The sequence below is a fragment of the Poecile atricapillus genome, chromosome Z, assembly GCF_030490865.1.
Source record: "Poecile atricapillus isolate bPoeAtr1 chromosome Z, bPoeAtr1.hap1, whole genome shotgun sequence".
Taxonomy (NCBI): Eukaryota; Metazoa; Chordata; class Aves; order Passeriformes; family Paridae; genus Poecile; species Poecile atricapillus.
In genome coordinates, this window is record NC_081289.1 from 61,225,064 (window position 1) to 61,238,055 (window position 12,992).

At 37.1% G+C, this 12,992-nt stretch overlaps 1 protein-coding gene across 9 annotated transcripts in view; it reads right to left on the reverse strand.

Moving 5' to 3' along the window:
* Window positions 1–12,992, reverse strand: part of LOC131593026 (kinesin-like protein KIF21A) — an 86,348-nt gene that overhangs the window by 40,800 nt on the left and 32,556 nt on the right. For all 9 annotated transcript variants that reach the window (XM_058865182.1, XM_058865181.1, XM_058865186.1 and 6 more), the window contains exons 4-11: window positions 12,596–12,745; window positions 11,786–11,920; window positions 8,509–8,676; window positions 7,060–7,175; window positions 2,886–3,081; window positions 1,910–2,099; window positions 1,209–1,272; window positions 189–392 (exon numbers count right to left, since the gene is read on the reverse strand). In XM_058865182.1, the coding sequence (XP_058721165.1) occupies window positions 189–392; window positions 1,209–1,272; window positions 1,910–2,099; window positions 2,886–3,081; window positions 7,060–7,175; window positions 8,509–8,676; window positions 11,786–11,920; window positions 12,596–12,745 (1,223 nt within the window). The remainder of the gene's footprint in view (window positions 1–188; window positions 393–1,208; window positions 1,273–1,909; window positions 2,100–2,885; window positions 3,082–7,059; window positions 7,176–8,508; window positions 8,677–11,785; window positions 11,921–12,595; window positions 12,746–12,992) is intronic.

Here is a 12,992-nt window from a genome sequence, read left to right on the forward strand (position 1 = left end):
TACTGCACACTTCACTGGAAGAAAAGATGCAAAAGAAAACCTGTAACTCCAACATGTAAAAGGGTTTGAAGGAAGAGCAATTTAGAGTCCAAACCCACAAAAAAAGCCTTTTTAAGTCTCAGTAGTTAAGAAAATCGGTCTTTTTATTAAGAAAGAGAAAACAAATAGCATTATAATTAATACACCACCTCTTTTTCTTTTTCCTTTCTTTTTTTTTCAGCTTTTCTAGATCTTTCTTGGCTATATCTAGAATTTCCATTGTCTCTTTCTCTGAGGAAAGCATAGAAGCAGAAAATGCTGATGGTCCACCAAAGTACGTGGCTCTTGATGAGGCTCTTGACAAGTTGCGTCGAAGATTTTCATTCACTGCTTCACTTTCTAATAATTTTGCTCTTAAAAAAAACAATAAAAGGAAGAATTGTAGACCATGAATTACAAGTATTGCCAGTACATAAGATATAGGCTCTTTTGCCTCTGTAACTTCAATGCATTACAAGCAGTCTAAAAAGAAACTACAAACCAAGAAGTCTGAAAAAATACAATGTAGTAAATTGCCTTAAATTTAAAATACCATTTTACACAATGGTTATACATGTATTGTACATATATCATATAACCTAGACAAAATACATGAAATATGTTTATATGAACATACACACAGATATATATATATATAGAGAGAGAGAGAGAGATACACACCTGAATATGCTTTATGCATATACATAGTATATGAAAGCTACACAAAAGCTCTATCAGCTGAGGATAGGCTAATTTTTTGTATGGTATATGTCCAAAACATGAATAAATAAAAATATCTAAAATATTTAAGAGCTTTCAAATTTTAAGAGGAAATATTTTTTTAAAAACATATTTTTTTATAAAACATTTTTTAAACAAGTGACTTCTCAATACTGTAATTTTTATATGCAGTTACAAAGTTATAAAAGAATCATTCCAAGTTTTACTGTTCTTGGTGCAACAATATTAAGTTATCACCATAATTTAGATAACATCTTACTCTCATTTCTATTGTCAGTTTGATCTCTAAGATTTCACATTTTTGTGTCCAAAAGCAACACCAGATGGTCTTAGAAGCTGAAGGATCACTCTCCTAAAGTAATCCCCACACAGGAAAACAGCTGAAGTATTGCTAACATTTCCACTGTTTTTAAAAATAAAAATTGTCCAAATACATATTATGCAAATACCTGAGATCTTCAATTTCCTTGATATAATTATGAATCATGTTGCTAATTTCTTCATTTCCTTCCCCTTTGAAGGACAGAGAGAAAAGGGGGATGAGGGGAGAGAAAGATTAAGAAAGGGCAGTAACAATATAAATATCTGAATGTAGCTACTAGGCACAAGATACCAGCAAAGGGAAACAGTCACATGGGCTACACATGTAAATCTTAACTTACTTGTAAAATAGCTTTCCTTCTTAAACTGAATTCTACTTTTTGTTCCTCTCTCATGTGATCACCATATGACTACAAGTAATTTGTTTTCCATATTAGTGCATTTTAACAACACTTAAATCAAAATTACTCATCTGGAGTTTAATTTGAAGTCATATTTATTTCGTCTTGTTGTTAAACCACCACAGGGGCTAAGCATATAAATTATTCCTATACAAAAACATTATTTCATGTTTCCTGTTGTTCACATTTCTAAATGGATGGTAAAATCAGGGCACCAAACTATTTCTATTATTAAAAAAATACTATTTCTATTATTAAAAAAAGACTCCAGAAACAGAAGAAATAATCATATGGGGGCCTATCTCTGCCCAAGGAGGTTCTACATCATTAATAAAAAGGCTTCATTCCAAGGAATCAATGAAGGAAGACCATATAATTAATTTAAGTTCATGAACTTATGATGCAGTTTATGCACATTCACAGTGTACCTGTCCTGGCTAGCACCTGGTTGGCCTGGTCACTCATCAGCTGCGTTATTCTGGCTCGAAGAGCATCGATAGTCTCTTGCATTGCTTTAATTCTAACCCGCAGGTTGTTGTTTTCTGTTTGCAGCATCGCGTTTTCATGGAACATGTCATTGATGCTTTCAACGCCTTCTTCATCTATAATCCTTTTACCCTTTAGGAAAGTAAAAATATTTTATTATGAGTCAAGGCTGACCTACACTAAAAAAAAATTCTTACTTAGTAAATACAATGCACAGATGACTTGGAATTCCAAGCAAACACTCGTAGCACAGGATAATTTCTCGAAGATTTTAAAACTATGATAAAGGGATAATTTAAAAAAAACCTGATGTCTGGGCCAACACCTCAGCATCTGGGTTTTGTGTAATTTCACTTTAGTCTGAAATACAAGTACTTGAAGAGGTTGAAGAATGGGAAGATAGTATTCTGATTTGATAAAGAACTACCTCAAGAAGAGCAAAAGGTGATCCCGTTTGGTAATGGCCTTTATTGCCAAAAACACTGAATAAACTTCAGGAACAATTGGGCATGATTATTTGCCTTGTATACTTGAGACTGTATTTTTAAAACACGAACTGTTTTAGCTGTCTAGTAAATTTTCAAAAGCAATACACAGTAACTATACACGTTGACTTACGCATCTAAGTTGTGGTTTGGTCAGTTTTGCTTTGGAAGTGACTTCCTCATTGCCTTTCAAAAAGCAAGTATCATGCATGATCAGTAAATATCACTGACATTTGCTGACATCTCTTTTCTTTGGGGATACAATCTACATTTTCTAAAAACATCTGGTAATCACTGGATTTGAGTGTTGTTTACATTAGGGTTGCTATTCCAATGTTTTTCATGTATGAAGTGGAAATAGTCAACAGAAAAAAAGAAGCTGTGGAATGATAAGCATTCTAAAGCAGAAGAAATCCTAAGAGGATAAACTTACTGTTTTGTATTCCATGAGTTCCATCTGTAGCCGTGCAATCTCACTGCGCAAAGCATTTATTTGTTGACTGGCCCTATCCTGATTAACCATCACCTTGTTCTTGATGTTCCGTGCCCGATTGGCGTACTTCAGTGTGTTCAAAGTTTCCATGAAGTCTCGATCTGAAGGGCTCACACATGCTATCATGAGCGTTTGACTGCAAGTCAGAAACACAGGTCAGCATTATGCACCAAGAACCAGAAGAGCAGAGAGAAGCTAACCAGTCCTCAGGCAGAAGGTGAAACAAGAATAGCAACTTCATGGTGTTTGTAAAAATATTTCTACATCTAGCTCACTGCAAACTGAACCACAAAGGTCAGCAGGTGCCACGTCTTATCTCTCTAGCATAGCATAGGAGATACTAGATTATTACTTGTTCCACACATGAAATTGTAAAAGTGATTAATGGGTGCTCCCAGAAACATTTCTCAAATTAAATTCAGTTTGTCTAATCATACATAAACTGAGATTAAGGAATTTATAGTCAACCTAAATTCCTAGACAGTGATTTGGATCATGCAGCCATCAAGACTGTGTACTGCAATTCCTGAGTTGCTTACCTACTTCATCTCAAAGATGCCCAAATGCTCATCTTACCTGTCCATACATGCCTAATGTGCCTGTTCTCTACCTCAGGTTCCAAACTGGCTGAATTCTCCACTGCAAGTTATCTCCTGTTCTACAACACAAACCCAAAACTAGGACTTCCCCTTAGCACTCTATAACTGCATTTATACCACATTTCATAACACCACCACTTAGAGCAACTTTCCACAACAAAAGGTGGCAGGACCTGAGCTCTTGGCCCAAGAGGCCTATGAACAACCATCTTCCTTTCAGTTTCTACAACATCCCCTAGCCATCCCATCATGGGATATTATTGTGGGGTGAGAACATATTCTATGCTCCAAATGAAAGATCAAGCAGATAGACCAGTAGGGGCCAGTAGGACAAAAGCAGAAAAAAAGACCAAAACAATTTTCACTCCAACCAACTGCTTTCATATTCAACAAGTTCCTTCCCTCACTCCCTGAAGTGCACTCATTTCAGTCAGATAAGAACAGTCTAGAGGCTGAGAACCAGAATTCCAGCTGCAGATCACTCTGAAGGTGCATACATTGCCTAAATTCTCAACAGAAAGGGCAAACATCTGCATTTGATGGACTGAGTACACTCCTCCACGTTTTAAAGGAATTTGCTTCTCCATTGTATGTCACAGCTTGGGTAGTTACTTTAGGAAAAGTGAACTGTCTCTGGGGCAAAGGAGTAATATCTGCATCAGGCAAGCTGGATTCTGATCTTCACTTTCTACAGTTTCAGACTGAAACAAACTAATCCCCACAACAAACTCTGTGAGGCAAACAATTATACTAACCATACACACTGGGAAACTAAGCTAGAAAGAGTAACTAGCCTGGGGCTAAAAAGAACCTTCACTTTCAGCAACTCTTCCTCAGTTCTCACCCATATCTTTGTGTCAGTTTTCCAAACTCTTTTAGTCCTCAAGATAAGGCCATGAAAGAGTAGGAACAGTTTTTTTGATTCTGACATTGAGAATGCACTTATTTTTCTAAATCTCAGAAGAGTGGTTCTGCTACGTGTCTATCTTGAAAACTGAACAAGTTGAACTCCAGTTTCCTATCTGAATTGTAAAATGGACTAGGGTTTTTTGAAAATGTTCTACTTCCTTTATGTCACCATTTCTTTAAATTGCTCCCCCTGCTCCTGAAGTTGGGAAGATACTCATTTTCCATACTAAACATTATAGCATTCCTTTTAAAATACCAATGCTCCATATTTTTCTTTGAATAATTCAAGAAACATTTAAGTGCTGCTTCAGAACTGTTACATCATTATACTTAAAATAAGGATTATTGTGAGAATAGTACAGTGATACAATGTTTTCATCGCTGTTAACTCAGGATTTACTACAACCTAACCCAAATCATTACTAATAAATTTCTGTATTTATTAAGAGAGAAATATTAATGTGGATTGTTATACCTAGGGTGGAAGTTAGAAGGCTACTTCCAAGAGAGAACAGGCTTAAAGAAATCTAAATCTGATTTGCCAGAAGAAAAAAAACCTGCTTATTTCTTAAAATTTAGCTTTTCCACCCATTTGGATTGCCAAAGCCCAGATAAGAAACCATTAAAAATATGAGGGTTTTATATATAAATATATATGAAAGACTTGTCTCAGCATCTTTATATGTCACATAGGAAAAAAAATTGAGGGAAGGCAGGCATCCACACAATTCTCATGAATTAAAAAAAAAAGACAGAAAGAATAGATACAAGTATCATTAAAAACATACTGAGGAGCATTTGCTATCTGTACATTTGTGCTGGGTTTGGCTTGGATAGAGTTAATTTTCTCTACAGCTGTTGGTTTGGGCAGTTTTGGATTTGTGCTGGAAACACCTACTAGGGGTCCATAATGCAGCTATGTCTGAGCTGCTGCTGGGCAGGGCTGACACGGAGCCAGGACCTTTTCTGCTCCTCAGACTGCCCCACCAGTGGGGTGCACAAGGAGCTGTCAGGGGACACAGCTGAGCCCAACAGACCCAAGGGATATTTCATCCCATATGGAATCATGCTTCGCATATAAACCTGGGGCAATGAGAAGAATGAGGGGGGGAATATTCAAAGTGACAGCATTTGCCTTCCCAAGTCACCCTTAAGGCACGATGGAGCCCTGCTTTCCTGGGAACACCTGCCTGTCCATGGGAAGTGAATGATTTCCTTTCCTTTGCTTGCATATGCGACTTTTACTTTACCTAATACAGCGTCCTTATGTCAAACCCTGACTTTTCTCCCTTCTACCCTTGTGATTCTCTCCTGGGGACAGGGAAGGAGTGTCTCTGTGGGGTTCAGCTGTGGCTGGAGCTTCCCTGACCCCATCGCAAGCTGAACTCCATGACTGCTCCTGAAGAACACTGCAGGGAGCCACGGAGCCGTGAGACACCAAAATATTTTGGAGTCAAAGTAGTATTTCTACAAAAGGCCAACTTTAGAAGAGTTTGAAAAAAACATGCTCACTACCTGATAGAAAATAATTGATAAAAAATAGAATGAAGTGGGTTTTGCACTTATTTACAGAAAGAGCTTAGAAGAGCTCTTTGATTTCTGCTGGGTTTTTTTGAATTCTGGAATGTCTTCCTCCCTTTTGCACTTTTGAAAGTTTCTAGCCCTTATTTTACTTTTTTTTTTTTTCCTGGCTCTCCTTTCTCTCACACTGCAGTGCCTCAATTTGTTGGAAAAGAGTTATCTCTCTGAAGAGCATAGCAACAGTTCGAGATTTTTCTTCTGCTTCTCCCTACTCTTTTGTGAAAAAACTTCCTACTCTCCTAAACATATGAGCCAGGCATATTGGATCACAAAAAAGAACAAAGAGTACTACCTTACTAAAATATACTCAGCTGTGGTCCCTCTTATATTTGTACACATTAGCATTATAAATACAAAATCTGTAGTATTTTAATAAATTTGTTACTGTTTCCTCATATAAAGCCTTCAGAGGTCAAAACTTTCCTTCATTGTATGTGCAGAATGTACACAAATGGATTCATACAAACAACCGCATTGAAAGACTTTGTTTTTATTAGGCTGCAATCCAACAGCAAGTACCTGAACAAATGCATCATAGGCTGAGATATATCATCTCTAAAAAGATGGAAGCAACTGTGGCAAACCAACTCCAAGCTCCTGTGCACAGCAGTCAGAGCAAACTTCACTGATATTTAAAAAACAAAGCAACCAAAAAAACCCAAACCAAATTCTAAAGGAGAAACTCATCACAGCTTTAAAATATGCTGTAAACAAAACCTACCATTTTTACTATCTACAATCTACAGATATTTCAATGGGAAGAACTTGCCTAAAAATGGTAACTTCTAAGCTAACCTGAAGCTTCATGTCCAGTAAAATAACAATAGCACTGAAAAGAACAAAGCAAAAATCCTCTTTAAATCTTTTCCTTCCATTGACGGCATAATTTTCATGTCAATTTATCTCCAGAACCTTCCTCCAAAAATATTTTTATTGCCATTTAATATTCATTTTACTTTCTGCAGATTATGTTCTCATTCTTGCTCATTCACAATGAAATATATAAAATGTTTCAATTTTCATACCTGTTTCCCCCAAGAGAGTCTTGAAGTAGCCTTGTAAGCTTTGAATCTCTGTATGGTACATGAGTTGCCTTCTTACTTTTATCTCCCAGTGCACTTATTACATTGCCAAGTGCCAGCTAAAAAACACCGAATCATGTAACACACAAGTCAGAATCAGCTCCTGTGTAGTTTTATTTTAAAACACCTATAAACTGTAGTCAGCATACTGTGAGAAAATGAATAAACTCATGAAAGTTAGCATAAAAATATTTCAAAGATGTCTGTATTTTACATTTAGAAATTTTTGTGTTATCACCAGTGCATCTGATGACTTACAGTCTGCTATCTGGAAGTGTTAAAGTGCTTAGCACAATTCATATGCACTGTCTATTAGTATCTCATGTCAGTCACATACTAAAGTTAGTACTACTCAATCTAACAAACATTTGCTTTGGACCAGAATTAAAGTTGATCTCTAACAGCAGCTGTAATTTCTTTCAAATTAATTTTATCAATCGCCTTTATGCTACATTTAGAATAAAATATGGGGCATTTAAATGAAGGAGAAAACCCCAGAATTTAGTACCTCTACAGTTATAAAGCAAAAAATGTCTGATGATTTGAGCATTTAAGACTTGAAATTAAAGCTTGTAGTTCATGGCTATTGTGTTTCAGTACTAAAAGGGTCTAATGCTTGTTTATAAACAATCAAACATTTGGCTGTGAAATTATTTTTATGTGGAACTGCACACACTTGAGTCAAACAGAAGGATTTTGCTTTAGGAGGAGCCCTGTACTGCAGGTTCTTGTTTTGGAAATGGTGCAGCTGCCACCAGCAGGTGGAGAACTGCACACGCCCCATGCTGTGCCTGCTTGCTTTGAAGGATTTAAAGCAATTCACAAAACTGTGGGCTGGACTTCACTGTAAATAAAAGTTTTGTGATCTTATATGAAGGTGATTTTCACCTTCATGCACTTTATTTGCTCTTTGTTAAGGACATAACTATGTCATCTAGATCCCCCAAATCCTGCTGGCTCTCTTCCATATAATATAACCAGAAGAACTACAGAAAATTATCAATGTCATGATGGCAAGAGAATCACTGATAAAACTCTAATTGCACAATACCCTAGAAAACTGGTACTGCTCAATAGCCCAGAAAAAACTAGACATGCCTTCACATAGGGAACAGACATGTATTTTTGTGTCTTATTTAAAAGCACTGCACAGAGCCTCCACATAGCCATGTAGTACCAAACAAAGCCATGAAATTACAATTTCCACTAATAATCACCAGCTCTAATTTTCAGTGCAGTTTAGTGTTAAGTAAAACATTTCATACAGTTAATTAAAAATATACATAGCAAGCCAGTACACAGACAAAAAAAACCCTGCGAGTTATAAATTTCACTTCTAAGTGTTTTGCCTGGGGTTGTTATACATTATATTGTATAATTGTATAGTCTTACTAGTCCACAGTTGATGGAAATGCCTTCTTTTGCCCTTTCTCCTGTAGCTCCTGTTCGCTTTAACCTTTCAGATCCCGCCAGGTCAACAAAATGAAACTTGGCAGTAAGAGTTTCATATTCATTCATCTCAGAAGATTCAGATATTATCCTGTTATCAGTGGCATTATCCTGAAGCAAAGAAAAACCCACAAGGCTTGATGAGATCTTTCACATTAACATTTGCAAAGTTCAATCAACAATTATTTACAAAACTACCTCTTTACCATGACCATCTCCTTATTCATTCTTTTATAACAACAGTATTTTGAAACATATTATCTCATTTTTAATCATATGTACTAACACATTCTCAAAGACCCAGTTCTAGATGCATGTGAATACAAATTAATTACAAGCTTCCATTGCTTCTTGAAGAAACGAGGGGACACCTCTATTAAAATATAAATGTCCCCAGCAACATGAGCAACAAATTTTTATCTCCCCTAGAATGCACTCTTGAATAGATTGTCAAAGAAAACTGATTTAAAAAAATAAAACTTTAATTACATTATTACCCCACAAAATCACCAGAACTACCTAGTTCATAAACCTGCCAAATACCTGAAAGACATTTTGATTTTATAGCTCTCTAAATCCCATCACCAGCCTCCCTGTGGGATGATTTTTAAAACTTACTTTAGGAATTATTGTTGGAAGCCATTTCTCCTAGCAGTCAGTATTCCACTAGCACTGCTGACTTCGCCAGAATATAAGAACAGTAGAGGAAACAGGGGAAAATTAAGAAGTTCTTTTCCCCCTTCCACCTTCCTCCCCCAAGTAATGACTTGCTGCAAGCCTCTGTCAGTGTGGGGATGCTGCCCAGGAACACGCTGCACTGGGGCAGGTACCACAGCCTCAGTCTCTTTCCACTTCACATCCCAAAGCATGGCAGGAAAATTATCCTTTTTCATTAGACAATCCCAAACTTTTTTTCTGTCGATTACTTTAGTTCTAACATTCACTGTAGAGTTTTATTTTACTCCGAGTGTAGTTAGATTTATCGTCAGGAAAGTAACACAATGAGAAAAATCTTTAAATCACTCACTTCTTGACCTTACTGGTAAGATACCCATTGCAGGGAAATTTCTACTAACTTGGCATGGTGTCAGACAGTAAGCATATATTGAGTGTATACTGGATTCATAACAAATTCCCACAGCACAAACTATAAGCTTTACTAGGAATTTCTAATCATGTTAAGCATAGAAAACCCAAAAACCTTTAAAAAAAATCAGACAAAACAAACACCAAAAACCAAAACAACAACAAAACAATCAAAAAGCCAAACATAGACCCTCAGGTATTCTGTGGTGACCTTTATGTCCTTGGCCAGCCAGCTAGCCTACAGCTCCCTTTGCTACTGCAAGGGGTAATGCAGGTCTCTGCAGAACAAACCATTCTCATGGTAGTTAAATATTTCATGCATCCTTTTGTAGCAGTAACGGAAGAGAACCAGGAATCATTATTGCTGTTATTTTGATGTTTACACTCTGGGGGCCACACTCTCATTTCCAGCCCTCAAAGTCATGATTAATGCATCCTTTCACTCCTTCATTTAGCAAGTCAAATGTACATACAGAAACTTCTGGAAGAAGCATGGATGGCGAGAACAGAGCCCCAGGAGCATGTCTGTGCACTGCAGCCCTGGCTGCCTGCCAGCCCTGGGCACGGGCGACTGCGCACAGAGGGGGCACGGCCAAGGCTGTCATCTGAGAAGGAGAAACTGCGTTACCCTAGTAACAAAGGTCTCCCAAAACTGTTGTCTACAGAAACTTGAGCTACATCTCTCCTGGCCACCCAATAATAGCTTGTATTAATTTAGATTCCAGGGGCGTTCAGAGGACAATGTCAGGTCTATCCTCTACTCTCCTAAATACCACAGGGAAAGAAGAGGGTGTTGTCTTAAATTAAAGATTTAGAAATGCCCAGTTCCACAGTCAGATTATCTTGTGCATATCTCCCAAGAAAAGCAGAAACAAAACAGTTTGACACAAGGCAGAAGATGGCCACCCCTTCCTCTGACACATGGCTCTGTAAAAACACAGGCAGAGCCAGGCAACAGTCCCCTGGGGCAGCTCAGCTGGTGGGGAAGCTGCAAGTGCACCAGCACAGTGGGAACACTGTGCCTACTCCCTGCTGGAAACAGGCTCCCAGAAAACTTCTCACTCTCCAGCAGACAGATGTTTGCAACAAAAATTTCCAAGCAGATAGTGTCACCACGCAGTGACTGAGGTGCCCTATGTGGGCTTGGAGTGTGATGCCAATCCCTCACAAGTGAAGACAGCCAACCACACCACCCAATCCACAGTTTCAGCACAGAAAGCAGAAAGAAGTGTTTTTAACAGGTGTATAAAGCAGGTCTACATACCACAAAGGACCAGGAAGGAACACTCATTTTGCCTGCAAATGATTATTTGTAGTATTAAAAAATAAAAAAACAACCACCCCCTAAAAAGCACACTCCAAATCCAATTCACTGTTCCACATGCTTAAAAATGTGATATTGATGGGTAGGATGCTAGCCAGATAGTATTTAATACTTTAAAATACATGCAAAGGACCCTTAGAACATTCAAGCTAAGTACCCCTGAAGGTATTGTAGTTTTCAGTACGTGGATTTATTCAGAACTCTCCCCTTTAAAAGATACACCCACTGGCAACTAACAACTGAACAGTCTCACACAGAATATTCTACAGAGCAGCTCCACATTCATTCATAGTTTGAATTTCAGGTGCATAGATTTAACAAAATACCTGCATCCTGAATATATAGCTATTTAAAATAAATACACTGAAACTCAGAATTTAATGCTTTTCTGCTTGCACCTTATTAGATATCAACAATTAATCTAAAATATCCATGCAGTTTCAGTTAACTGACTGCAAGCTTAAACACACTAACTGTTAAGACACTTAAATGTGCTTTTCTAATTAAAGACAAATTATATTTTAACTTTCTCACTTGTGTATGTCGCAACAAAATACTGAAGAAAACACTAGAGGAGAATAGGTAGGTTGCTGTAAGTGTCTGCAATTTATGGTTGCCTCTGGCTAGAGGATGGTTACATGTGCAAAGATTAAATCAAATTATTATAATGCTTAGCAAATTCATCAAGCATTATGATGACTACAGCATCCTTACTAAGTGCAATTCAAACAGCAGTGGCTGCCAAAACCATCCCCATTTTGAAAAATGGGGGCTGCTAAAGAGAAGTTTACCAAGAGAGAAAACACATACAGCATTAAATGCGGGGCAGACTCGGGTCTGACACAAGTGTATGGTGAAGATAGCATGTGACCGTGAGCTCTGAACGTTCATCTGAGTGCTGGCAGTGGTTCGAGACAAGGCTCCCAGCTTCAAGCACTGCATCATCTAGAAAACAGGCAAAAAGTACATGGCTGGTTAAAGGAAAAATGTTCCTATAACATGTACTGTTTTGGATGTATGACTAAAATTTCTCTTAGCTACAAATTTAGCTCCTATATACCAAAAAGCCAAAAGGACAAGGATCCTTAAATAAACAAACTAGAAGTATTTTTTGTGATTTCTATAAGAAAATATGTCAATCTTCATATTCCTCTCTTTACAGTACCCGTGTAGTAACAGCCATCTTCATTCACCTGTGGCAAAAAATGTATGGTTTTTGTAACAAGAAAAGAGTACAATAACTTTTGTATTCAAATTTGCAGTGTACATGAATAACAGTTTATTTCACATCAGCCATAATAAAAGATTTCTTCTCAAAGAAAAAAATAATATATATATAAGATCTGGGAGATCAGAATTACATGCCAAAATTCTCTCACCAGAAGTATATTATGAACAAATAGCTTTAAATGAAAATTACATGCACTTAGTATCAAACATATCAGATTTAAGGCTACAAATAATTAAGAAAATAAAAATTCTAGCTATCTTTTACACTTAAATTGCCCAGGAGACAGATATTAGATAGCATGATCTCTATTTTTAACCATTCATCAAAGCATAAAGATTATTTTAGAATCTACTTGGCATGTTACAGTGTAATTTATTTCCAATTATCACCTCAGATTCTCCATTCACAGTTCGAGTTGTAACGCCCACTGTATAAATTCCTCCGGCTGAATCTTCATGTATTTTAATATTTGATTTTTTATTCTTTGCATCAATATCACGTGTGGTATCAAACAGATCAAGAATTTCTTCATTGTAAAGCTGAGGAGAAGAAAAAGACAAAAACAGTGTAATTTTCGGAAGGAATTCCTCCAATGACTAACAAATCTCTGCATAGCACATACTGAAAGTTCTAAAAATCCAAATGTCTCTGCTCCCAAAAGATGTGAAACCTCCGAAATTACAAGGACAATAGGTGACAGAGCAGCTACAAATTAAGTGACCTGTACACTTCCTATTATGCCACCCAAAGATGTGGTAACTTCCTCCATATTGCCAGATCTGAGAT